We start from the raw sequence: 27,297 nt of genomic DNA, 5'->3' as shown, positions 1-27,297 counted from the left end.
GATTTTAACCACTTCCCCACCGCGCCATAGACAAAAGACGTCTACAGCGCGGTGGAATTATTCTGGGAGGACATCCCTGGGAAGTCCTCCCAGAATCCTTCACTCGTGCGTCCCCTGGGGCACGCTCCCGGAATCATCTGTGAGCGCCGGGTCTAGAAGACCCGGCGCATCACAGATCGCGGTAGCGGCCATTTACGGCCATTTACCACATTTACCACAAATGACGGAGCGATCACTTGTAAACAAACCGGCGTCATGTCATGACGCCAGTTCCTCCCTCTCCTCTCTGTAACGATCGGTACAGTGTGAGAGGAGAGGGGGGAGAGTGGAAGCAGCAGTACTCTGCAATACCCCCCATACTCTGCAATACCACCCATACTCTGCAATACCACCCATACTCTGCAATACCCCCCATAATCTGCAATACCCCCCATATTCTGCAATACCCCCAATACTCTGCAATACCCCCAATACTCCGCAATACCTGCTAATATGACAGAAACAAGAATTTATTTTTACAGAATTTTCAGTGTTTTTTCTTTTATAGCGCAAAAAATAAAAAAACCCAGAGGTGATCAAATACCACCAAAAGAAAGCTCTATTTGTGGGGAAAAAAAGACAAAAATTTCAGATGGGCACAATGTTGTATGACTGAGTTATTGTCATTCAAATTGTGAGAGCACCGAAAGCTGAAAATTGGTCTGGTTAGGAAGGGGGTTTAAGTGCCCAGTGGTCAAGAGGTTAAAGGATGAGATTATCACTTGCACCATGGCAATTCCAGCTATACTGAACCCCAACGTTTGCAAATTACTTCAGCTTCCGCTCTTGTAAAAGCTATTCTCTCGATGTCATACAAGAGCAGAACCCTAGAGCTCTGGTAGTTGGGAATTAAAACACCCCATCTTTATGACTGCATGTTTTCCTATAGACACATCTACATGACAAATGCTTGTGTGTGACTCAAGCTGCTCACTATTTAAATCTAATCTATATAAGCGTCAACATAGATTTTTTTCTTTCCCAATCCAGTTTTTCTCAATAATACAACACACAATAAAATACTCTGGATAAATGATGCCTCCTGAATACATTATGTTATGCTTTGTTTTAGGTAAGAGCTAATTGTTTAAATGCAATATTTCTCTCTGTCTCCTCCTGATGATGTACAGCAGCAGGGAAATTAAAGTAAGCACCTTAGGCTTTTGCAAGTAGTAAGCTATTTCTTATGAAGTGTGCATTCAACTTCTTTGTAGATATAACTGTTACTGTAATGCAATTATGCAGACGTTTGACGTTTATGCAACCCATAGGGGTTGATTTACTAAAGGGAAATAGGCTGTTGACTTTTAAAGGGAAGCTTCACTTTGCAAAGAATACAATTACATTAAAACTTTGGTTTGAGAGTAACTTGGTTTGAGAGTGTTTTGCAAGACAAGCAACGTTTTTTTTATAAATTTTGACTTGATATACAAGCGATGTCTTGATATAAGAGTACCGTCAAGTCACAACTGAGTATAAAAAACGAAGAGAGGAGCCTTTAAGTGTAGCAATATGGTTACCGTATTTATCGCCCTATTACACGCTCTGGCGTATAGCGCGCACCCCTAATGTAGCCCTGAAATTCCTGGAAAAAAAATGTTTTATACTTACAGTTTTGGTGTCTTGCAAGGGCGTCAATCGGCGGCCTTGTCCAGTCTGGCATCCTTCTGCGGCCATTGTGGTGTCCGTGGTGTCCTCCCGTGCTGTCTCCGAATCGAATCCCCGCTTCCCGCGCTGTGTTTGAACCACTCCGCCGACATATACCGAGCGCAGTACACTCGGGTATACTCGGACAGGCTAGGCTCCTCTCGCGTAAAATACATACAGGACGCACAGGACGTGACCGCGAGCGGAGCCGAGCCTACCCGAGTGTACTGTGCTCGGTATATGTCGGCGCAGTGGTTCAAACACAGCGCGGAAAGCGAGTATCGGCGTATATCGTGCACCCAAAATTTTGCCCTGATTTTAAGGGCAAAAAAAGTGTGCGGTATACGCCGATAAATACGGTACATTTAATGAAGGTACAACATTTAACAACTCACATGGCTGATGATTAAAACAGGCACATCTAAGTATGCAGGCATCCGGGGTACAGCTGTCCAAATAGACTGTCCTCCTCACCGCAATTGACGTCCTCCCTTCCACGCTGCGCTCCACGAGCCCTTCAAGCCTCGCTTTCAGATCGCTCTACTGCTGGGTAGTCTTCCCAGTCACAATTGCAGACTGACAGCGGTGAGAGCAAGCAGTCTGGGGGATGGTCTATGTAGACAGCTTTACCCCGGATTGCTGCATACTTAGATGTGCCTCTTTTAATCATCAACCATGTGAGTTGCAAAATGTACTTTCATTAAATGAAACCATATTACTACACTTAGAGGCACCTCTTTTCTCTTTTATACTCTGAAACTCCTGCTGGATTTTGCTTCTAATCCCCTTGTAGAGGCTGCCATTTGTAGATGGACATTTTATGTTTACACAATAAGGATTTAAGAATAAATGGTTGGGGAACGAATCACTTTAGTTTCCATTATTTCTTATGGGAAAATTTGCTTTGATATACAAGTGCTTTGGATTACAAGCATGCTATCGGAACAAATTATGCTCGAAATCCAAGGTTTTACTGTGTGTGCAAGAAAAAATAAACAAACGTTTTTGTTTGCACCTGATTGGATGATGAAAGTCAGCAGAACTTCAGATAAGATTGCAAGATGATTAAAAAAAAATGTGCAGTTGTAGGCTCTTAAACTTGAACCCAGATGACATTTAGTTTGCTAAAGCTTTGTGTATCTTAAACAATTGACATTTATTTTATTAAAATAATTATTTCCCCCTTTTCTATCTTCTGTTGTATCTTAGTACTGGTGATACCTGAAGGCTCTTCCTGTCTACATACATTCACCTTGCATAAGTTACATAGCTCATAGCTTGGTATCCTGATGGTGACAACAGTAGACCATGCCTTTGTAATTTGTCTGTAAATGGTCACTTGTACTCTCCATTGGAACCATATGTGATTAGATGATATAAGCAGGGGCGTAATTGAGACAGGCCTTGTAACCCTATAATAGGAAGTGAACAAGCACCTTCATGACAGGATCACTAGGCATTATTTTAATAATATGCTGAACATTTTTAATTAAAAATCATGAGTTACATTAAAGCTGGATAACACTGGACAACAGAAAGAAACATAGGCACTGTCAGATATACCCTTCCACTTTGCAGCACTGAAGAGCAGAGGACTTGAATGCTGGGCCATGGATGAAGTTAGGTATAATGGGATAATGAAAACTTGCCATGCCTCACTGTGTCCATGCCTCACTGTGTCCACGTCTCACTGTGCCCATGCCTCACTGTGCCCATGCCTCACTGTGCCTCACTTTGCCTCACTGTGTCCATGTGCATGTCTCACTGTGTCCATGCCTCACTGTGCCCATGCCTCACTGTGCCCATCCCTCACTGTGCCCATGCCTCACTGTGTCCATGTCGAGTATATACAGTAATTTAAAAAAGTTAGATTTGGAAGAAATTAAATGGTTAAATGCTTCTGATCTTTCCCATAGCCTGAATTCAACCTAAAAATTGCTTTGTTAATTTTCAGCACACTAGAGATCATGATTACCCTTGTTTAATTTATTTTCAGTAAAACCAGAACTTTAAATATAGCAACCACCTCAATTTTATTTCAGATGCAGACTTTGTTGATGAGCTGAAAAAATCTAATGAAATAAAATGATATTTGTTTCTCAATATCTGACCTTTTAAAGATCCCAGTAGATTCTTAAGGTAAAACTTTCAAATATTACTTTGTTTGAAATTGAGCACTTTCACAGAATAAAACATGTTGGCGGTAATATTGCAAATATGAATGTGTACACAGCGCAGCATCGCTGATGACAGAGATAATTACTTTGGCTGCATGACCCAGTCTACCAGAATGAGAACATATCACTGTTGTTGGGTAGACGCCAGTGATAGAAGACAGAGCTGCTTTGCTAGAAACCTACGTGCATATTGCTTGGGTAATAATGCCCTCAAGAGACGCACCTTAATATAACGCATTTGGCACTTGCTGTCAATCACCATAATGTGATTTCATTGGAAAGTCAGCCCATGCACTGCAGGAGAGGCCTAAAGCATATTGCATGATCCCAATCATTTTTCACATACAATTGTAATGTAAGCTTTTGTCTATCTTGGAGGCATCTAAACTGCATGTAGAACGTCAGTTCTGATTCTTCACAGTTTTTCATACTTTACACAGATACAAACAGTAATCCATAGGCAGATACATTACGTAGCTAGATAAATATAATTTTCTTCTTAAAATGAACCTGTGTGATTGCCATAAAGGGAAAAGCAGCAAGTTTGTTTAATTTCCCCTTCCTAAGCAGAACATACGGTACTCACATTTCCTTTACTCCCATGCTGATATGTTCAGCCCATAGAAGAAAAAAAAATACCCCATTCTTATGGTTATAGTGAAGCATATACTCAATCCCCTTCCTCTCATGTGATAGTGCTGGTGCTTAGTGATTAGGCAAGCATTTTCTTATTAGGGCACTGAGAATGTTCTTAGTCCTGTGTAAGCTCCAACAAGAGTGACTCATGCAATGTTCCTTTCCTTACTCCTGCCAAGGGTATAGTGAAAAAAAGTACTGCAGCTGGGGAGGAGGGAAATTAAAGTGCATCTTTAATATTGTCCTGCAAGAAAAGCCCTGGAATGTGTTAAATACATTTCACATTTGAGCTTTTACAAAGTATTAAACATTATATAAGTGAAGTGAACTCCTGCGCTGTCTAGAGTGAGGGGACAAGTGAAAAGTGGGGATACTGCTGCAAATAAAAAAGAGGTCTACCTCGATAGACAAAAAGTGATAATTGTAACAAGTGAAATATTTGCGCTGTCAAGTGTTATACAAATTAATGTGTGTGTGCATATAACCACATACATATACCAATACAAAAAATGGGTGGGGAAAGTCCAAAAAAGGGGGAGTGACACTAATATACCAGTAAACAATATTGTTGAATAGTCATTAATCAAGGGCACAGTGCTGAAGAGGTCCAGGTACAACAAAATCCAACCATGTAGGGGTGCAGTTCATCAATACTTTATCCAATCAATAACGTTGTGAAGTGAAAAATGTTGAAAAACACAACAATAAAAAAAAAAAAAAATAATAAAAATAGAAATAAATATAAAAATAAAAATAAAAATAAGAATAAGGGTCAAAGTATTTCAGAAGAAGGAGGCCTTGTATCCAAAAAGGGTGAAAGATAGAGAGTGAGCCGTAACCAAGATCTCATATATGCACCTCTAGTGATCCCAGCAGCTCACCTCTAATCTGGCAAGCTGGATTAAATCAGCCTGATCCTGATGGGTGTGGTCCGTTGTTGAATATCACATACGGGTCTCCATAAAGTGTATTACATGAAAAAGTAAAAAGGGTAGAAACCAAATGGTGTGATAACGTCACAGGGAGGGATAGCAATGTCTTCTGATTTAAACCAGTGGAGATGCACTCACATGTGGGTGAAAAAACTGGGGCTCTTATCCACGAACGCCAAGCTCGTCAGTCCCTCCTTCCTCTCCCTTACTGATTCTCCAGGGTTAGGAGTCCCGTGTCCCCAATGGTTCACGAGTCGGCTCTTGTTATGTATGAGGATCTCGGTGGTGTATGTGGGGTAAGAGAGAAGGACAAGCCTGATCTTGTGATATCATCAACAATAAACAAAAACCCCCCAGGAATGCCCAGGTAGTAATGCACTCACATGAACAATATAACATAAAAGACCTTCCTCCACGAGTGCGGACTCGCAATAAATCTGTGCCTCCAACACTTCCCCTCTATCTGTGGCTCAGTCCGGACACTCAGATGTGACAGTCATACATGGGGGGAAGTGGAATAAACAACCACAGCGTAGCCCAGTCAGACGTGAAAAGTTTATTTTAAAAGCACTTAAAAACTCACATTTAAAATCGAAATTGCTGCATCAATCCGACGAGTGGCGAACTCGTATATCCAGTGGTCGGATGCTGGAGTGTGTCAAGCCCTCCAATCCCGACGCGTATCGTCAACATGTGACTTCATCAGGGGATCAAGTCACATGTGATGAAGTCACATGTTGACGATACGCGTCGGGATTGGAGGGCTTGACACACTCCAGCATCCGACCACTGGATATACGAGTTCGCCACTCGTCGGATTGATGCAGCAATTTCGATTTTAAATGTGAGTTTTTAAGTGCTTTTAAAATAAACTTTTCACGTCTGACTGGGCTACGCTGTGGTTGTTTATTCCACTTCCCCCCATGTATGACTGCCACATCTGAGTGTCCGGACTGAGCCACAGATAGAGGGGAAGTGTTGGAGGCACAGATTTATTGCGAGTCCGCACTCGTGGAGGAAGGTCTTTTATGTTATATTGTTCATGTGAGTGCATTACTACCTGGGCATTCCTGGGGGGTTTTTGTTTATTGTTGATGATATCACACGATCAGGCTTGTCCTTCTCTCTTACCCCACATACACCACCGAGATCCTCATACATAACAAGAGCCGACTCGTGAACCATTGGGGACACGGGACTCCTAACCCTGGAGAATCAGTAAGGGAGAGGAAGGAGGGACTGACGAGCTTGGCGTTCGTGGATAAGAGCCCCAGTTTTTTCACCCACATGTGAGTGCATCTCCACTGGTTTAAATCAGAAGACATTGCTATCCCTCCCTGTGACGTTATCACACCATTTGGTTTCTACCCTTTTTACTTTTTCATGTAATACACTTTATGGAGACCCGTATGTGATATTCAACAACGGACCACACCCATCAGGATCAGGCTGATTTAATCCAGCTTGCCAGATTAGAGGGGAGCTGCTGGGATCACTAGAGGTGCATATATGAGATCTTGGTTACGGCTCACTCTCTATCTTTCACCCTTTTTGGATACAAGGCCTCCTTCTTCTGAAATACTTTGACCCTTATTCTTATTTTTATTTTTATTTTTATATTTATTTCTATTTTTATTATTTTTTTTTTTTTTTATTGTTTTGTTTTTCAACATTTTTCACTTCACAACGTTATTGATTGGATAAAGTATTGATGAACTGCACCCCTACATGGTTGGATTTTGTTGTACCTGGACCTCTTCAGCACTGTGCCCTCGATTAATGACTATTCAACAATATTGTTTACTGGTATATTAGTGTCACTCCCCCTTTTTTGGACTTTCCCCACCCATTTTTTGTACTTGTATATGTATGTGGTTATATGCACACACACATTAATTTGTATAACACTTGACAGCGCAAATATTTCACTTGTTACTATTAAACATTATAGTTGTTCATCCGCCTGCTTCTCCATCTCAGCTAATCGGAGGAAGCCTTGTTCTCATTCATAAATATATAAGGCTTCTTATGAATGGCTGGGGAAACCCGATTCTTGGAATGAAGACCAACCCCTGTGGCGTTGCACAGCACTGAAACACCCCCGGGTGGTTCAGCACTTGGCTGCGGTGTTCTCTCCTCCTCTCCTGTATAGGCAGTGGCCGCGGCAGCTCTGGTGTCTGCTCCTCCAGCGGTTTCCTCCGCCATGTGTCTCCTTTTCTGCCAAAGCACTAGGCATCCAAATGGATCGCCTCACACTTTGGCCAATTGAGAAAAAGCTCTCACAGACCTGCCTCCTGATTAGTGGGGAGGAACTTTAGTGTGAAAATAGTGAAAATACATTCGCTATGGTCACAAAACTGGGGGACCTTGGAGCGCAATGATCTGCACTCTGAAGCCACCCTTTTTGAAGCATATTAGAGCCTCTGGCTCTTATTAGGTGCTTCAAAAAACACCCACCCCCATTGGAATTCATGGTCCGGCACCATTGATATGTAGATCAGGGGGCTGGACGCATTGATAGGGGAGGCGGCGCCCATGCGTCCTCTATGGAGGGGCCGCCGCTGGCCAGATAACATAGCACTGTATATTGTATGTAGCTGATGCATATACAGTTTATACAGCGCTGACATCCACTGTATCAATTACCAAAGAATATAATTATTTGGGCTAGCTTGGTCCAAACAAACAATTTGATGTCGTAGTATTCCTGGATTAAGGCAGCCCATACATCAACCTTTTTTTTTTTTATTAAATATTAAACCAATGGGTTTAAAAAAAAATCTATTTCTCCGATCCACACGTTCAAGGTGGATGGGGGAATCACTCCTGCTGTGCTATTGTGTTCTGACAGCAGGGAGACTTACTCACCATCAGAATACCATTATCGGTGCTGCTGGATCAGCAGTACTGATCGATTGGGAAAAACCCAATAGGCTGGTTGTACTGAAGTCACTCAGTAGATTAACTGTAAACCAGGGTATCCATACATGGATCTAATTTGTCCTTAGCACTACATAATCTGGGAAAAAAAATGAAAGTTATGTCCTACTGAGATGAGAACACAGATCTAAGTGTGCTTTATTGTAATGTGTGAAATACAAATGCATGACATATGCTCTCTCTGATGATGCTACAGACAATTAACTTTGTAATATGTCACATTCTGGATAAAGCATAAGGAATTGCACACTACTATCATAAATCAGACAGCGTCCCCATATTTGCAGATACTTTAGGATACACACATTTATAAACTCTCTCTAGAGAGAAAGGCAGGAAGACGTCTGTTTTATATGTTTCCTGCCTTGGCTGATTTCTCTTTAAGATACTAATTTACTCCATGTAGCAGTTTAAAAAATTTTTTTGGCCAGGTTTGAACAGGAAGTAAAACAACCACTTCAACCCCCCCCCCCCTCCTTAGCATTTCTAGCCCTGGCCAGGTTGAATAAGGGTAGTTAATTCTTGTAGCATTTACTTTCTGCAGTTCATCTGCCCTTAGCGCAGGAATGCAGGCAGAAGTGTAAGCTTAGCCGAGAAAACCCCTGGGATGTATGACATCATTTTTGCCTAGGCCAAAAATCAGGAAGTAACTGGAGCAATGTGGAAAAAAAAAAACAATTCAGCATAAGTAAAAATAATATGCTTTGCAATCTATTTACTAAGGCTAGTAGCATAAAGATAAAAATATTTAATGTTGATTGAGAGAGTGAAGTTCTGCTTTAACAGTGGACAGTGCATTCTACAGTGAGTCTGTTAGCTTGGTCTACTGGTCGGTGTGATTCTATTGATGCACATAGTATACTATAGAAAGACACACCAACAGTCCCTGCATAACTAGCTCTATAGGATGCAGAAAGAGAAAGAAGCCAACCTGAAATGGGGTTCCTGTGGTTATGGCACAAGAATCAGCTGGAACATACTGTAGGAAAGGATTAAAAGGTAAAGAATCTGCAGCTGGAGAAGCTGTATACTTGGTAAGTGCCAAAGTCAGCTGCCAAAAGCGTTTTTAAAAAAACTGGAGGTTTCATTTAATTGTAGGGTTATCTGATACTGCTATAGACAGAAAACTAATATACAAATTATATACTTCTATACTAAAAAAAAAAAAATAGGGAGTACCAGAATTAACAGTCTGATTTCATCCTGTGAATAATAAAGTCAGTGTTATTTAAGCATGAGGTCAGCAACAAAGGAGGTTTTAAAGCAATTGCTAAAAGCTAAAGATTGAAATGTAAGAACTTTTCCTGATCACTTCTTTTAAAGGCTTCACATGGAGAATGAAGGTAAGGGCTGGGGGGACACATGCAGAAGTTGGTTTATACTTCTTCAAACTAAGGTTTTAAACTGCACTGCAGCAGTTTAGCATATTCAAGTAAGAGAATTGCATGCCAAATCAGCGGCTATTGACTGATTCCCAAAAGTCACACATATGTGTCACTGGGCGGCTGGTGTTTCTGTGCTCTCAGCACAGAGACCCGGAGTCATTTCTAGTAGTTAGAACCGACTCAAGTATTTTAAATACCTACACATCTATATTAATATTACAACACCCGGCTGTGAAAGACAGCTCTTGGTTCCCGCTAATATCGGGTAGCCAGCATGTGACCACTGTGACAGTCAGTCACAGTGTTAAAGTAATTGAGAGCTGGTCTCACCCCCTGGTATTCAGAACTTTTTAAAAGGACATGGAGCAAATGGGAAGTGGTTAAAGGCTATTGTATTATCACAAAAAACATCAAAAAACACCAAAAAAAAGCCCCAAAGAAACTACCTTTTGCATTTTGCCAAAATTGCATTTTGGCAAAACTTCCTGACCTTGTCCAAAATTGTAGAACACTTTAAACTCTCGATTTCATACTCTCCTAGCTTCAACATGTATGCAAAAAAAAATTTTTTTGTGGATGCAAAACATTCTGTGATTGATTTTCATGCATGCATACTGCACATTCGTTCTTTCATTGTTTCCTATAAAAGTTAGAATTGTCATTGTGTACAAAGCCTTGAGTGCAGTCACTGCATACAAATTTTGTCAAGACTCCCTTACTAGAAGGAAACAACAAACATACAAATATATGTCTGCAAATACAATTAAAATCAGTTACTGGAACATGCAGGTCTATATGAGGTGCCAGGGAGAAAGCTATTGACAAAGAAATTGGTGCATTGGGAGAAGATATCTTCCAACACACAGCTGACTTCCTGACCGATAACCCATTAAAGAAAATGTATTTAGCAGTTTACTACCTGTGTTTCTTTACATTCACTGCTTAAATACAAAAATTGGCTACACTATACATTTCAAAATGTTAAATTTGTATTCAATTGTGGGAGCTTCACATGAACATTTGTGAAAGTTATTAGTGAATCCTTCATATGAGGAATGTCATTTAATTTATGTCTTTTAAAAGAAATATGAAAGCATGCTTGATATAAATTTGAATATTCTGCAAAAAATGTACAACAAAAAAACACTGTTAATTTTATGACTGATATCAAATATTTAGTAGTCTGTGAAATTTCCCAGTCAGCCTTGGTTTTGGTAAATCAGAACTTCAATAATTTTTTTTTTGTATAGAGCTTTGACGAATTAAAACTTATGTTGGGTTTTTAATTATTTCAATGATTGTATGAATTTTTTTTTCTAACTTTTATTCTCTGTAACATCAGGACATGGAAATAGGGGTAGATGTCGCTGGGACAATACAATCTTCCAGATGGTCTAATTTTGTCCAATATCAAGTACATAGAATTAATTTACTAACAGAGAAGATACTGTTCACTTAGAAAATAAATTTTCAGTTTGTAAAGTGAATCTTAGTAAATAAGGAAAATATGTGTTTGTTTTAAATACCCAATCGTGGGCTAGCTGATGAACATACACTTGAACAATTCCTTTGCTAAGTGAACAACCTCTACCCTTTAGTAAATAAACTCAGCATGACAGGAAGTGAGAAGAATGCTTCCTGTCCCTCTTTTGGTTACCCCCTCCTTCCTGACGTCACTTCCGGTGCGTGTGTGTCCCACGCTCTCTGCATGTGTTCCACACTGGTCCTTGAAGTGCAGTGGCCACCTTGACCCTGGGCTCCAACCCTCCCCCGCAGCTGCTGGTTGGCAATGCAAGATTGAGAGAACAGTGACAGGAGTCTAGCCAGATTTTCTACTTTGATAAGCCTGCTATTCGTTGATCACTTGTTCAGTGTTTTAATCTTGTGTCATAATAACCTACTGGTGTACTGCACTTAGAAGTGCCTTTTTTTATTTACTTTTGTGTGAGTCTGCTTCTACTCATTGGAGTGTTGCTCAAGTGTCCTCTTAGCTCCACTATACCTTTCCCTTGGATGGTGGCTCAAGGGCACCAGTTCACTGAAGGTCTTTCATGCAGAAGTTCCCCTTTGAATCTGGTGGTGATGAACTTGGGCTTTATTGGAACCAGGAAGTTAGCTATCATTGCTGGGCCAATGAGATGTGTATGAGAGATTCCTGCCCTGCATCTGACATAACACAAGAGGGTAGGTTTTCGAATGACATCATTGACCTAATATAAGCACATGACCATATTTGGCCAATGTCATTGTGTGGCCATATTAGGTCATTGATGTCAAAAGCATCCTCACCCCTATGTGTAAGTGTGTGAGGATCTCCCACCTGCAGCTCATTAGCAATGAAAGCTTGCTGCTGGGTTCTGACTGAATCCGATTTGGACAGAACCCAAGCTCATCACTAATAGGACATTAGACTTCAGACAAAGCTTGCATCTTTACAGGTGAGAAGTCACGGCACTGTCAAAATAATAAATAGTATTTACTACCTAACTCATTTAATTATGTCTACCGTATTTGACGGTGTATAAGGCGACCCCCTAATTTTAATATTTTTTAATATTTTTTGCCTATACTCACCTTATAAGATGACCCCCCTTCCGAGGCTTGCGATGCTTCATATTTCTTCCTTCTGGAGCCATATTCTTCTTCATTCTTGCTGGAGCTGGAGCCAATCACGGCAAACAATGTATTCTATTAATGAATACAAAGCCTGCTTGGATTGGCAGAGGCTGTAACATCAGCTCACGCCTCTCTGACTCTCAAAGCCAATCCGAACAGGCTACTTTATGTAGCCTGCTCGGATTGGCAGAGGTTGTTACTCCAATCCGAGCAGGCTTTGTATTAATTTGAATACATCGCTCACCGTTATTGGCTATGTGGTATATACTGTATGTAGCCAAAGCTACATACAGTTTTACCGCACATCCAGCAAGCATCCGAGCAGCTGACCCGGCATATAAGATGACCCCTGCTATTTGACCATTTTTTTTTAAGTGTAAAAGGTAGTCTTATACGCCAGCAAATACAGTATATCTTCTTCTAAAATATCTGTTGCATCCAATAGAAAACATTCATAGAAAAGCAAAGCAAGTTTTCCTATGCACACAAAAGGATACTTCACAGGGGGAAAGAAATAGGTAATCCATACTATTTTATGGCCCTGAATGAAAAAGTCATATTTGGAGTAAGGTATTAGTGAACATTGTCTTCATTTCTTACCTGGCTTACAGGAGTTTGGCCAACCACAGATTCATATGGTGGTGGCAGCTCAGATGGATAGAGAATCCCGGGGCTGTTTATGGACACCTCGTACAAAGTACTGAAAGGAGAGTGCGGAAAGTCCAGATGAAGCCCTCTGCAAAGAGAATGCCCGGTCATCACTAGAAGCTATAAATGCCCTTCACAATAGATTAAACTTTAGAACATCTCTGACTGTATAATCATTGCAAATAAAACAGATTTACCAGTTTGCCTAATTCAGTTTATTTATCACTTCATGATTACACCCCTGCTATCTAAATGTACCCAACACATCAGATATTAATTTATCTGAGTGATAAAGAAATTGCGCTGTCGTTAACTAACAAATGGATTTCCATAAATACAAGCTGAATGTGTTTCATTTGCAAGTGATAACACTGACATTCATTGGGTATATTATTTATATATCAATAAATTTAAAACCAATGGCTGATTTCTTTTATTTATACTCATCTCGCTTACCTGGTCCTCAGAGGGCAGCACACTGATAGACACCAACGTCTTAAAGTGGTTGTGAAGGCAGAATTTTTTTATGTTAATGCATTCTATGCATTTAAATAAAAAACCTTATGTGTTTAGCAGCTCCCCTCAGCCCCCCTAACACTAACCTGAGGTGTATCTAGATCCAGCGATGTTGCAGGAGTGTCTCGGCTGCTTTGGACTCCCCTTTTTATTGGCTGACACAGCAGCGCAACACCAATGGCTCCCACTGCTGTCAATCAAAGTCAGTCAGAATATTAGAGAATGGGGGCGGGGCAGGGCTGGGTCATGGTTCCGTGTCTGAATGGACACAGGGAGCTGTGGCTCAGTTCTGGTGCCCCCACAGAAAGCTGCTTGCTGTGGGAGCACGTAACAGGAGGGAGGGGCCAGGAGCACCAAAGATGGACCCGAAGAAGAGGAAGACCAAAACCAACTGCACAGAGCAGGTAGGTATAACATGCTTGTTATTTTTAACTAAAAAAAATAGACTTTAGTATCACTTTAAAAGTTTACTTACAGGAATTCAACAACTTTTTTTAACCGCTTCCGGACCACCCACCGTCATTATACGCGATGTGTTTGAAGAAGAATACAGTTGTTATGGTAGCAGATAGCTACCATAACAACCTGTGCAAAAGATGCACAGGTTGGGAGGGGAACAGTAAGGACATTGATCTAATCAAGCTCTGTTGCATTGCACAATCCTGTCTGGTACCACGCTTAAGGTATTGTATTCCAGATGAGTTGTTTGTCTGCAGTTCAACATGCATTAAGAAAATTAGCAGTAGTTCTAGTGTAAGCTGCTCCTCACCTTTGTACATCCATGACAGGTGTGCAGGTATATTCAGGTGGGTAATATGGTGGCGGTGGAATGGGTGGAATAAACTCATCAAAATCCAACATCTGGTGAAGAATTGTTCCATGAGCCATCATGCAGTCCATACTGGTGGCATGTCCTCTGTGTGGTAGAAACTTAAAAGCAAGACATAGAATCATCATTATACACATAACTCAAATATAATACTTTATATGTCATTTGTTTTTTTATATAGCATGCTTCCTTCAGGGGTACACTAACAATTAAACATTGCCAAACAAATGATATTGTAATGATATTGTAGTGCAAAGTGCATTTGCCTTTAGTAAATCAACCCCACAGTGTCATTGGAAAGTACTACATTTTACTGCATTTCCCACCAAACACACAGGTTCTATTCATTTACCATTCTTATAAATGACCTTTGTTGTCAGCACTTTGTTATATTCTGTTTAGGTGTGTGATCATTTAATTTATAGACATAATACAGTTTACTCCCCCAAACTGGTATGTCACAAATTATTCTTGCATCTTTTAAGCAGTACCAATACAGCCTCATTATCTATGCTCCAGCAATCAGAATGACACCCATCAATCCATCCTATTCCTTTTCTTCAGCCGGTTCTCTAATGTGAGTGTCAGAGGAGGAGCAGAGAAAAGACAGTGATGCTGAGGAACACTTTCAATTACATAGAAAAACAGAAGACTAATGAGCCTGTTAGAATGTCAAACCAGTACATGACTCAATGGGGACCATTCTGGGGATCAAATGATGTAGAGACCCTTTGACCCCTCTTCTTGTGCTGTGCTAAAGAAAAACCACAGCTAAAGCCAATCGAAGAAAATTGTGTCTCTATTCCTCCCTTAGGCAAGGTTCTGTTGTCATGTCATTTTCCCTGGATCTCTAGCAGCCTGGCTCTTTAACTCTTGCCTCTGGAAAGAACTGAGCTAATAATATTTGCTGAAGGCACAATTCTGTATTGTGCTTGAACTACTAAGTTCTTGTTTGTGCTGATGTCTGCTTGCATTACTGTGATCTACAGTCAATCTGAAAAAGACATAAGCAGAATATTACACTCGTGTTTTTCTGGAGGTTGCAGTTGTGTGCTGCACATTAAACGGTTTAGAAAAATAGGACTTTCTATTTAGAATTCTTATGGCTGTGTGGTAATTACCACTGAAGGTTTTTCATACTGTGGTCCTGGGATGGAATCATTCCGGAGCGTTATCAGTTTGGCATTTTCACATTATTCCTGTGTATTTGTATATTTGTTGTCTGGCAATGAACCAGAATATTTATCATTCTAAGAAAGCTCTAGTTCTGCTCCTAGTGGGAATAAAACTTAGGTTTCCAGCACTGCCAGCCCACGGTGCCACAATAAGCACTTTTTTTATGAATAAAATGGTGACCATTGCAATTGTTATGCTACATAATCTTTTCACAGCTGCTTATGAAAAGCAAATTTTAAGAAATAAAACACACTAAAAAGAATTTTAGTGCACACAAACAGTAAATTCCCACTTTTTGTAAAAGATGAGGTTGTGTTGAGTAAATAGATACCAAACATGTCAAGAAAAGGGTAACAAACTACAGTACCTAAACTTTTTTAATACACCATGGCTATATGTAAGGCCACGTACACACGATCAGTCCATCCGATGACAACAGTCCAAAGGACCGTTGTCATCAGTTAACCGATGACCGATGAAGCTGACTGATGGTCTGATGTGCCTACACACCATAGGTTAAATAACCGATTGTGTCAGAACGCAGTGACGTAAAACACAACGACGTGCTGAAAAAAACGAAGTTCAATGCTTCCAAGCATGCGTCAACTTGATTCTGAGCATGCACAGGTTTTTAACCGATGCTTTTGCATACTAACGATCGGTTTTGACCTATCGGTTAGGCGTCCATCGGTTCAATTTTAAAGCAAGTTCCTATTTTTTTGACCAAAGGATAACTAACCGATGGGGCCCACACACGATCGGTTTGGACCAATGAAAACGGCACTTTTGCAAGACAGCTGATCACTGGCTGTAAAAAAATGGTACCACGTTAATGGCTGAAACTGCAGCCATGATCTTGTAATAACCACTTGCTGTTGTTTTTATACGAATGTCACTCAGTAAGTGGTTAAGTGCAGCCAAATTTTTTTTCCTTTGTTTTGGATAGATTAGAGAAGAGTTAGAACCCCTGTCAAAGAGTTTACATTCCAAGGTTCTTGTCTCAAACATACATACACATACAACGGCAAATTTAGACAGGAGTCAGTTAAACTTCCAGCATGACTATGGAGCGTAGGAAGAAACCATCGTACCCAGGGGAAAACCCATGCAAGCACAGGGAGAAAATTCAAACTTCATGTAGTGTAGGTAGTGTCCTGGTTGGGATTCCAACTGGCTTGACGATCATAATGCAGCAAAGCCCCAAGCCACTGAACCGAAAACTATGGATACAACTTTATATCCTAAAAAATCTAAACTGAAATGTCCTTATCTGTCATAAAACTTGGGATGCCAACCAGCAGTGAACAAGGTGGAGAATCCTCTCACCCATAGATTCTGATGCCTCCCATTATTCATGTCACCCTACAATGTTCTTAGATGCTATAACCATTGTAACGGTCACCACCGTTTTACGATTTTCCATTCCATCGCCCCATGACAGCTTATCCGACAATCCAGTCGACAGGACCCATTCCATTCCCCAGAATAAAGACGAGACAAGCTCCGTTCTCTGAGTCAAACGAATGAACACTTTTAATGGTACACTCAGCCTTGTTATATCCAGTTACAAGCATGCTACAGTTAATCACAGGGACAATGAAACTCTCCACCCAAAACATCACACAATGGGTGGTTAACAAGTTCCCCCTCCAATCCAATCCCCCTCCAGACAGACATTCGGGCACCTCATCTTAGAGGAGTTAATTACTATAGCTGACAAGTCACATTCCACATCTTATCATCAATAGACTTTTCACACAAAACAGTGTCATTAGCATCACACAATGAAAAGGTCTGTAGAAGCAGACCTAATTAGCACAATGGACACAGAATGCAATCACAGCAATCACTAAAACATCCCATAATAGGCAGCCAGACTGGCTACCAAGCTCCAATTCACATCACCACAGTAGCAGACTTAATTAGCATCTCAACAGTCTACGTTACACATTGGATGAGACATTCTTATTGACCTGTAATATGTCAAGATCCTGCAGTACATAAATTATCATTAATGTCCCATCTCATGTAATCCGAGATATCAGTTCTCAGTCATCCTATGCCCAAAAGGGACATAGGATGACACTAGACTCAAGAGTCATTAATGAAGCTGGCACAGGAGTACCCCACATCCTTCAAAAGTCTCTGGGTGTCACAGGCCAGTCCGTTACAACCATTTTACATCATATGTCTACACAAAGCCCCCCGTACTGATGTCAATCTTCAACCACAGACAATGCGGGAACATTTTCATTAGAATCCACTGGTTAGTGACTGACAGCTCTGGAAAAGAAGGTGTGTCATGGTTTTGGGGGTAGGTAGCAGGTAGAGAGTAGTAGATTGTATTGATACAGGCAATAATTGTAGGATAAGAGGAAGGGGTCGAGATTTATTATCTGTAAAGGTGTACTTATTCAGCTGAAAGATGTTTTAAATTCTAGATTTAACAATATTTATACAACCAAAACATCTTAGTCTGAGAGAACATGACTACTTGATTATTCCAAGTAGTATATTTGCCAAGTGCCACGAGCAGAGATTTGACTGTGTTAAGCCATTTTAATTACGAAGTTTGTTTTTAATGTTTAGTTGAATTAAGTGACTCAAACAGTGCAGAAAATCTTGTTTTTTTCAATGCAAAATCATTTTATTTTTTTTAAAAGCTGTAACTATTAGGCGTCTATGGCTTCAGCCATGTAGGTGTACAATCATGCCTCTTTTGAGTGCACTTACTGTACTATTGTTTTGTGAAGTCTACAATCATATGTTATTCTGTAATACAACTCAAGTGGTATTTGCAATAAAATAAACCTGGTCCTAAATTCACCAACAACTGCATAAGTAGGGAAAATAATGCACTGTTACTCAACACAGCAGTAACTGATTTTATCTTAAACTCCCCCTGAAATAATTATGCATGGTTATGACTGTAATTAAGGTTGTGAGAGAAAGATGAGGGTTATACATTTTTTTCCCGTAAGATCTGTGATTTTAAATAATAGGATTTTATTTATGGGGACATATGGGAGGATGATAGACCTCTCCAGAGAGAGAATAACGGGTACAACATTCTTTTCATTTACAACGTAGAAAAGTGTACGCGGTTGGGAAAATAAGAAATAAGATATAGATATAAGAAAGTATATGTCTTTTTCTGCAAACATTAACCTTAAAGTTAAAGGTAAAACAAATTGTAAGCAGGTGCAGTTAGCTAGTCTGCCACAAGATGTCCCAAAATAGTGTGTTATAGGGAACTATGTAAGTAGGTGTTAGGTCCCCTTTTAGACATCACCTTCATGTAGAGATGTAATTAGTGGTGCTAATGCCCTTATATATGCTAGGTTGGGAGGAGCTTAGTGCAGTTGTGGTATGGAAGCCAAACACCCCACATATATGCATATGCAGTCAGCTACTGCAAAGACCCTGGACAGGGCAGAAGTTCAGTGTAAGATGGGCCTACACCCAAAGGAGTCAGCTCCATTCATCCTGCCCTATGAAGCATGATGTACAGTAGGTGGACTGGAAACATGATCTAACTGTATTGAGAGAGGGATGCAAAAGGCCTCTCATGAGTGCCAATCCACCTGGAGATCCTGGGAGAAGTGGGCATAATCTAGAAGTGCAGCTGCAGCAGTCTCTGAAATGATATGAAGAGAGTCATGAGCTGGATGCATGTAGCCTAATGGGTAAGTGGGAGTCTCCTGTGTGACTCTGGGACTGATCGTGGCAATTGGGAGAGTACCCAGCTGGATAGAATTAAAGCATGGGACACAGAAAGAGAGATTGGTAAACTATGGAATGCACCTTGTGAATTTTGGTTTGAATAGAGCTACAGATCTATATACAGTACAAGGCGATGGGTCCCAACACTGTGGTGTCCCCTAGGCGAGGAGAGAGAGTCTAAGGGAAGATAGCTTATCAGTGATGAGTGGCTTTCACAATTGACTGCTATGAACCGTTCATTAAATATATCACCCTGTGTGTAGCGTATCTTTATAAATTTGTGAGTTTCACTTTTTGAATTACTGAAATAATTAAACTTTTTGATGATATTCTAATTTTATAGGATGCACCTGTATATGGGACACATATCCACCAGGACTTTAATGGGCTCTTTGCTGATATAACCTGTTTGTACATTGGATGTATGTATGATCAATAATCTTTTCTTACATAAAGCTTGTTATATTTCCATACTGGTGTGCATCTATATATTTATGGTCCCTGCTATATGCTAGTTGCAGTAGTTATTTTGCTTTAAATTGCTTTAATTAGATTACTGATTCATTTCCCAGGAAAGGAACCCCCTCTGTTTATGAAAGCCCTGTCCTAGGTGGAGGCACTGCCAACTTTATTATTAAACCCACCCCCTCTTCCACCTAGCGGAGGTTTTGTTTATTTTATTTGTCTACACGTTTTGTTTAGCAGACTATCCGGTTTGGGGTTGTCATTTCTAGAAATGTAAGTAAAAAATATCTAATGCTTGGAAGGTTTAAAATCTTTTTCACAGGCTTATTTATAAAGGACACCAGTATCATGTATCATGTATATTTCTTGTATACAGCACATTAAGCTTGTATTTAGAGTATTTATACTTTAAAACCATGCACAGAATATACACTAAAACACTTATACTCTGAAAAAATGTAATGATTTAAAGCTCTTCATTTTAAAAATCCCCTGTAGTGCTGTTTGATTGAGATGTAGTTCTGTAAAAGAAGGGAATGATCTTTATCTACCACCAGTCACACGTAACAATCAGTTTTGTCAATAAGTGCCATAGATTTCCTGTCATATACATTCCACTAAGTATCTCCTTGCAGTCACACAACAGATTAATTTGGTATCTTCTATGAAATTTGCATTGCCATCCATGGCTAATTCCACTTGTACACTTATACAACAGGAAGGATATAAGGCAGTGCATGAATTAGGGACAGGTAAGATAAGAACGTATTACTTACTGCATGATGTATAATCAATATGATTCCTCAAGTCTGAATCTTAAGCCCCATACACACGATCGGATTTTCAGATGGAAATTGTGTGACGGCAGACTTTTGTCAAAAAATCCGACCATTTGTATGCTCCATAACGAATGTTGGATAGCATGCTTTAAAATTTTCCGACAACAAATGTGTGCTCAGGTGCTCAGGAGAGTCGTTATGCCGGTTTTATTGTTTGACATTAAATACTTTTGATGCCCTATGTGACGGATCCCAGTAGGAACATCTTTGGAAGATCTGCCACAGTGGAGGGCTTTTCTTTGGCTATTAGTGCAGTACCAGCTGTATTTTCTTGGACAGATTGATATCACTATCCCACGTTTCAAGAATTTTTGAAGACTGTATGTCACATTTGGGAATTGTACCAACATTAAAGGGCTCTTGTGCAGTTTTTCTTTGAACGTGCTATACGAATTACCCGGTGCACCCCCACTTTCCCCTTATCAGCACAAAGCACTCAGCTGTGGTGGTAGCCCAGGGCTTGTGGTCCTTTCTTTTCCCCTTCCTTAAAGTCATCAGAAGGAGGTGTGGTTTTTAGCCAGGTGCTGTTTTTTGAAGCAAGGCAACCATTGACAATCTCCATTAACTACATGCCGACCAGCCCCCGCAGTTACACGGCGGCAGGTCGGGTCCCCTGCGCGAGAGCCCATAGCTATACGTCGGCTCTCGAAGCGGCCACTAGGGGCGCATGACTCCCGTGCGAATGCGACACGATCGCCGCCGGGCACCTGCGATTACTGGTTATAGAGCGAGGACCGGGAGCTGCAGCTCCCGGTCCTGTCAGGGGAGAAATGCCTGACCGTCTTTTCATACAATGTATGAACAGTGGTCAGTCATTTCCCCTAGTGAGGCCACCCCTCCTACAGTTAGAACACCCAGGGAACATGCTTAACCCCTTCCTCGCCCCTAGTGTTAACCCTTTCCCTGGCAGTGGCATTTTTATAGTAATCCAATGCATTTTTATAGCACTGAAAAGTCCGAAGTGTCCGCCATAATGTCGCAGTACCGAAAATAAATCGCTGATCGCCGCCATTACTAGTAAAAAAAAAATATTAATAAAAATGCCATAAAACGTCCCCCTATTTTGTAAACGCTATAACTTTTGCGCAAACCAATCAATAAACGTTTATTGCAATTTTTTTTTTATGAAAAACATGTAGAAGAATACGTATCGGCCTAAACTGAGGAAAAAATGTTTATATATATATATTTTTGGGGGATATTTATTATAGCCAGTTATTGAAGCTCCTGAAGAAGCAATATAATTCAAATCACAAAACATGTAGAGCAGTTTTTAATGCTTCAAGGATCCATCTGGCCTTATCCAGGAATTTTTACTCCACCCAGCGTGGGATCTGTGCTTCGTTACAGCTCCACAACAAGCTCTGAGGCTATTGAGTACATTCTCTGGAAGACCATTTGGCTTTTTTTCCATTAAGTGTGTCAAATTTTTATAGATGCACATTATGTATTATTAAAACAACTTTTTCATAATATCTCAATGTGCCTACAAAGTCCATCTTTTTGAAAAAAATATAATTATAATGTTTATTTCTATAACCAATATACTATAGGATGTGGCACCTACTATACATAGGGTGTTTGATTACCACCCCTGGGCAATTGTAATCAACTAAAAATCAACAAATGTGTGCTGTTGAATTATCCGATCGTGTGTACAGAAGTCCTTCGGAAAAAAATCCAAAGTACAAACATGCATGTTTGGAAGCAATGCTAACTATAACACAACATTAGCAGAAGTTGCCCAAAGGGTGACGCTAAAGAGCTGAAAAAACACATCGTTTAGCGTCTGTTGGTCCGACAATTCTTTGCCGTTTGTATGCAAGAAAAGTTCATGGCCAACGCCCTTCGAACAAAAGTCCTATACTTTGTCCGCGGAAAATCCGAACCTGTTTGGCTTTAGACTTCCTTACATTTATGAGTCAAACTAACTGCCATTTTGTACTGAAATATACAGTGAAGACATTTTGCAGGCCAACCAAGATAATGACCTCCAATGTTAAGACAATCTGATGCTTAAGATGCTTGAATCTTAGTACTGTGAAGGTAAATTCTATTGATGTGATGTATTCAGATTCAGCAATAGCACAGAAGGTGTTTATTTTATAACCTTGGTAAAGACTTTGAGGATGCAATAACAAGAAGAGAATGTAATTGCAAGGCTAAAACACTAATTAAAGGAGTAAGAAACAGAGAAATTGTGAATAGAAAATAATCAAAAATGTGTTTATTTAAAAAATCATTGCTCTCCCAATCCAATCAGTATAGTTATGTGTGAGATGGCCTTAGCCTTGCACCACTTCACAAGCCACGCCCTCTGATGTTTCCCCCACCTATCAGGGCTTAGTAATAGAGGTGAAGACCACATGGATCAGTGCTGGACCCAATTTGTTTTTAATCTTTTCTATTAAGGTCCTCCTGGTTGGAATAGAGAGTAACATTGCCGTTTTTGATTATGGCAATAATGTTCTGTAGAGCTTTTAAAACTCAACAGAATGTTGACATATTAAAGATAAACTAAGGAATATGATAGGAAATGGCAATACATTTAAAGGTTATAAGAAACGCATTGCTTCCTTTGGTCGTTTACAATGAAAGAGATACAATGGGGGGGCGTGGCCGGACGCTGATGGCAATGGATGCTCTCTGAGGGAGCTCCGTCCTAGCTGAACTGAATCCGAAGCCATCCGGTACCGAGGATCGGGAATTTAAACTTCTAACCCTTCCATCCTGACTCGGGGAATCTCCCTGCACAGCCCCATACCATTATTGTGCCTTTTGATGGTCTGCCGGCGGTGTAAATCAGTCCGTGACAGAGTTCAATTGCAGACGTCCCGCCGCCATCTTGGGGCCTATGAAGCCTTGATCACAGCCGTGCTCAAGTGAGGTAAAAACAGCAGAAAAAGACACAATCATAGTGTCATCCTCCTCAGATGTGTAGCGATCTACGTGGTGGCCCAGAAACATAAGCTTGAGCGGCGATTTGAAGCGGTTATTAGGTCCGGGAGCAGATCTTTAACCTGGAGACCTGCCGCCATTTTGGGGCCCAGTAAACATTATACCCCTCGATCTAAAGTACTGTGACAGCGGGCTAAACGAACACAGCTTCCGATCGTTATGTGGATTGAAAGCTAAAACTGTGACAGTGATCCTTACACCCTGTGGGGTGTCAAATTATCACCTCAGAATTGGATGAAATACCTTGGAAAGATTTTATAACTAAACTGCAGAGGTGACACCGCCATCTTGTAGACTGTAAGTATATTACCACAGAATTCATAAGCAATTCAATTGCGGAGGTGACACCGCCATCTTGTGGCCTGCAAGTTTATTAACACAGACTTGATATATATTTAAACTGCGGAGGCAACGCCGCCATCTTGTGGCCTACAAGTATATTACCACAGACTTCAAAAAAAAAAAAGTGTAACTGCTTTTCTGAGGCGAAAACTGCTGAAATTAAACACTTTTCTCTTATAATCCACCTCAGTGACTAAAACTCAGTGTGTGGTGACTTGTGACCATTATCCTGCAAAACTACTGCGAGGATCTAATAGAGTGTAGATGGATTTTATCCCCAGTTCACCGTAACATCTTGCAACCTAAATAATCCATTATATCACACTATTTGGAATTTTTATTATATTAATTCCTTCTCTACACTGAGGTAATTTTTTGTACACTGGATACCTGACTGCAATAATAGACTAATCACAGTAGTCAGAGATTGGTTACCAACTCGATACGGTCCCCAGGGCCTGTGTTATACAATATCGGATTATCCTATGATTATTCCTGCAATGGAAACTTACTGAGGGGTTCCTACTCACCGTCCGATGTTAGTCGAAGATAGCTGCAGACCTATCCACTAATATGACACCTGCATGATACGTAATTTGAGACATTTTTATGATGCTGATCTTTTCACAATACTTACTGTAAAGGCTCAAATCTGGACCTGGTCAGTTCACATAAGCAATACCCACTGTAAGATGGTGGTTATAAGACTGTTATGCCTATAGGAGCTGATATAGGAGTGAACTGTTGATTTTACGATATAGAACAACTCTACCCCTGCTGATAAGAATTCACTATAACACTTATTTTATATGAAGGGGAAACAGGGCAAAAAAAATAAGAACTCAATTATCAAGGAGAGTCTTTTTGATATGGACACCCCTCCTCATACAAGTCCTCAGGTACCTGTGGTGGATCCTAAGTTTACTGAACATTTCTCGTCTCATGTGACACCCTCCTCATCACCTCCTACCTTAAGTTCTACTACATCTTCAGCTTTATTTTCATCTGTAGTAAGGGAGGGTATAACACCTATAATGGCTGATCATGGGATTCCTATGGTTTCTCCATCACATGACCCTATACAAGTAACTACTAACGTTGAAAATGCTCCAGAAGTTTCTTTCAATGTTGCTGATCTCTATAACAGGATCTCTGAAATGCTGGAAAGGGGTTTAGCTCACACGGCTGAGAAAATTACTAAAGATATTAGGGCAGACTTCCAATGTCTTGGCAACAGGATAGACTCAGTTGAGCATAAATTGGACACTAACGTCTCTAAAACTGAACAACATGATGATCATATCCATTTCCTACAAGAACAACTGGAGGCTGCTCAAACTAAGATTGACGATTTGGAAAACAGGTCAAGAAGAGAAAACTTCAGGGTTAGGGGTCTTCCTGAGTCCATTATGGACGTTCATTCAGCAATACGAGACATTATGAGAATACTCCTTCCATCTGCACCTGATATAAAATTGGAAATTGATAGGGCTCATAGATCATTAGGTCCAATGAGAAGAGATGGTTTGCCCAGAGATGTGGTGGTCAAGCCTCATTATTTCTCCACCAAAGAAGACATTATGAAACGGTCCAGACAACAGGAGAATCTTCAATACCAAGGTACTAATATACAAATATTTTCTGACATTTCACCATATACCATTCAGAAAAGAAGAGCAATGAAACCGTTATTGTCTGCCCTCATCAACAAAAACATCAAGTATAAATGGGCTTTCCCCTTCGCCTTAAAATTCAATTATAATGGTAGAAACCATATAATACATAATTTCCAAGAGGGTGAACGACTTCTGTATGATCTGAAAATTATATCTCTTGATCCTGTCATGGACACTAATCCGCCTCAACTTCCATCTGCCAAGAGGAACACACCTACTAGTCCGACTCAAAATCCTTGGAACAAGGTCAAGTACAGGAAAATTGGAGGGGACCAAGCACCCTGATATTGAATAGACTTATCCAGGACGTATCTCTTAATCTTTAATTCAGATGAATTTTTATCCCGGATGCTTTTTAAAAACAAAGAAGATTCCGGGTTTACATGTCTAGTTTAATGCCGTTTTTCTTTAGATTATTCTCCTACTGTTTTTGGGCCATCCTATGATTCACTTGCCTTTTATCTTAAACTTGTTTTAAGGTGTAATGTTTAATCTGTCGGCAACTGACGACGGTGAGGTATTGAACCTCAACTTACCTCTTGTGTCGACACTTTGTCGACCCAATGGGTAAGAATATAGTCCTTTTCTGGGACTATACAAAAATTTCTTGTTTGAATGAGGGAAGGAGAATCATTCTCTTCCCCCATTCTGGGTCACGAATTGACCTTGCACGATCTAATAGTTTATTGTGCCATATATTTTTTTATTTTTCTCTTTTTATCTCTCCTTTTCACTTTTTTTTCTTTCTTCTTCATACTCTCTTCGTTTCTTCAGCCTGCCTGCCATTGTTCGTATTTGCGAGACTATTGATGATATCTGTACGGTCCCGCATGTTCATAGATGTAGAAAAGACTTATGGCTGGATCGAATGATGTATCTAAACCCCTTAGTGTTGTTACTCACAACACTCAGGGGTTGAATTCTCCTGTTAAGAGGCGCAAAGCCTTTCAAGTATACAAATCTCTCCGTGTAGATGTGGTTTTCCTTCAAGAAACCCACTTTCCTAGACGATACAACCCTTCCTTTATGCATGCCCACTTTCCATTGTTTTACCTAGCTAAAGCAGAAAACAAAACTAAGGGTGTGGCCATTTTGTTTTCTAGGTATTGTAACTTTAACCTGACTAAAGAATTTGGAGATCCGGAAGGTAGGTTTCTATTGATACAAGGTACCCTTGATGGCAGACTATACACATTTATCTCTTATTATGCTCCTAACAGAGGTCAGAAAAAGTTTTTCTCTCAGATGCTTGACACCCTCCGACCATTTATGGAGGGGATCATTCTTATGGGTGGAGACTCTAATCTAGCTTTTGACACGGGATTGGATAAATCCAAACCTTCTGCCAATGGAATCGTCAGACCGACTAAACTTAGTTTACAAGTAGCACGTATTCTACATCAGTCTAGATTAACTGACATCTGGAGGGAGTTGAACCCCAAAATTAAGGACTATACCCACTATTCTAGCCCTCACCATTCTTATTCACGTATAGATCATATATTAATCTCTAACCATCACGTCCCAGCTGCCATTAAGTCTCACATAGTTGATGTTTCTTGGTCAGATCACTCGATGATTCTATTGTCACTGAGGAGAGAAGACACTTCTCCTAAAGTGTCTCATTGGACACTAAATAAGTCTATTTTGAAGGACCCTGCCCTAATGAAGGATATTGAGCAATCTCTTCTAGAATACTTTAAGCATAATGATACAGGAGATGTGTCCCCTGAAACTCTGTGGGCTGCCCACA

At 40.3% G+C, this 27,297-nt stretch overlaps 1 protein-coding gene across 1 annotated transcript in view; it reads right to left on the bottom strand.

The window, feature by feature from the left end:
- Positions 1 to 27,297, bottom strand: part of FAM189A1 (family with sequence similarity 189 member A1) — a 928,350-nt gene that overhangs the window by 86,015 nt on the left and 815,038 nt on the right. Inside the window, exons 6-7 of the mRNA XM_040342809.1 lie at positions 14,306 to 14,466; positions 12,973 to 13,108 (exon numbers count right to left, since the gene is read on the bottom strand). Of these exons, the coding sequence (XP_040198743.1) occupies positions 12,973 to 13,108; positions 14,306 to 14,466 (297 nt within the window). The remainder of the gene's footprint in view (positions 1 to 12,972; positions 13,109 to 14,305; positions 14,467 to 27,297) is intronic.

This window comes from Rana temporaria, chromosome 3, assembly GCF_905171775.1.
Source record: "Rana temporaria chromosome 3, aRanTem1.1, whole genome shotgun sequence".
NCBI lineage: Eukaryota > Metazoa > Chordata > Amphibia > Anura > Ranidae > Rana > Rana temporaria.
This window is presented reverse-complemented; position numbering and strand designations above follow the sequence as displayed.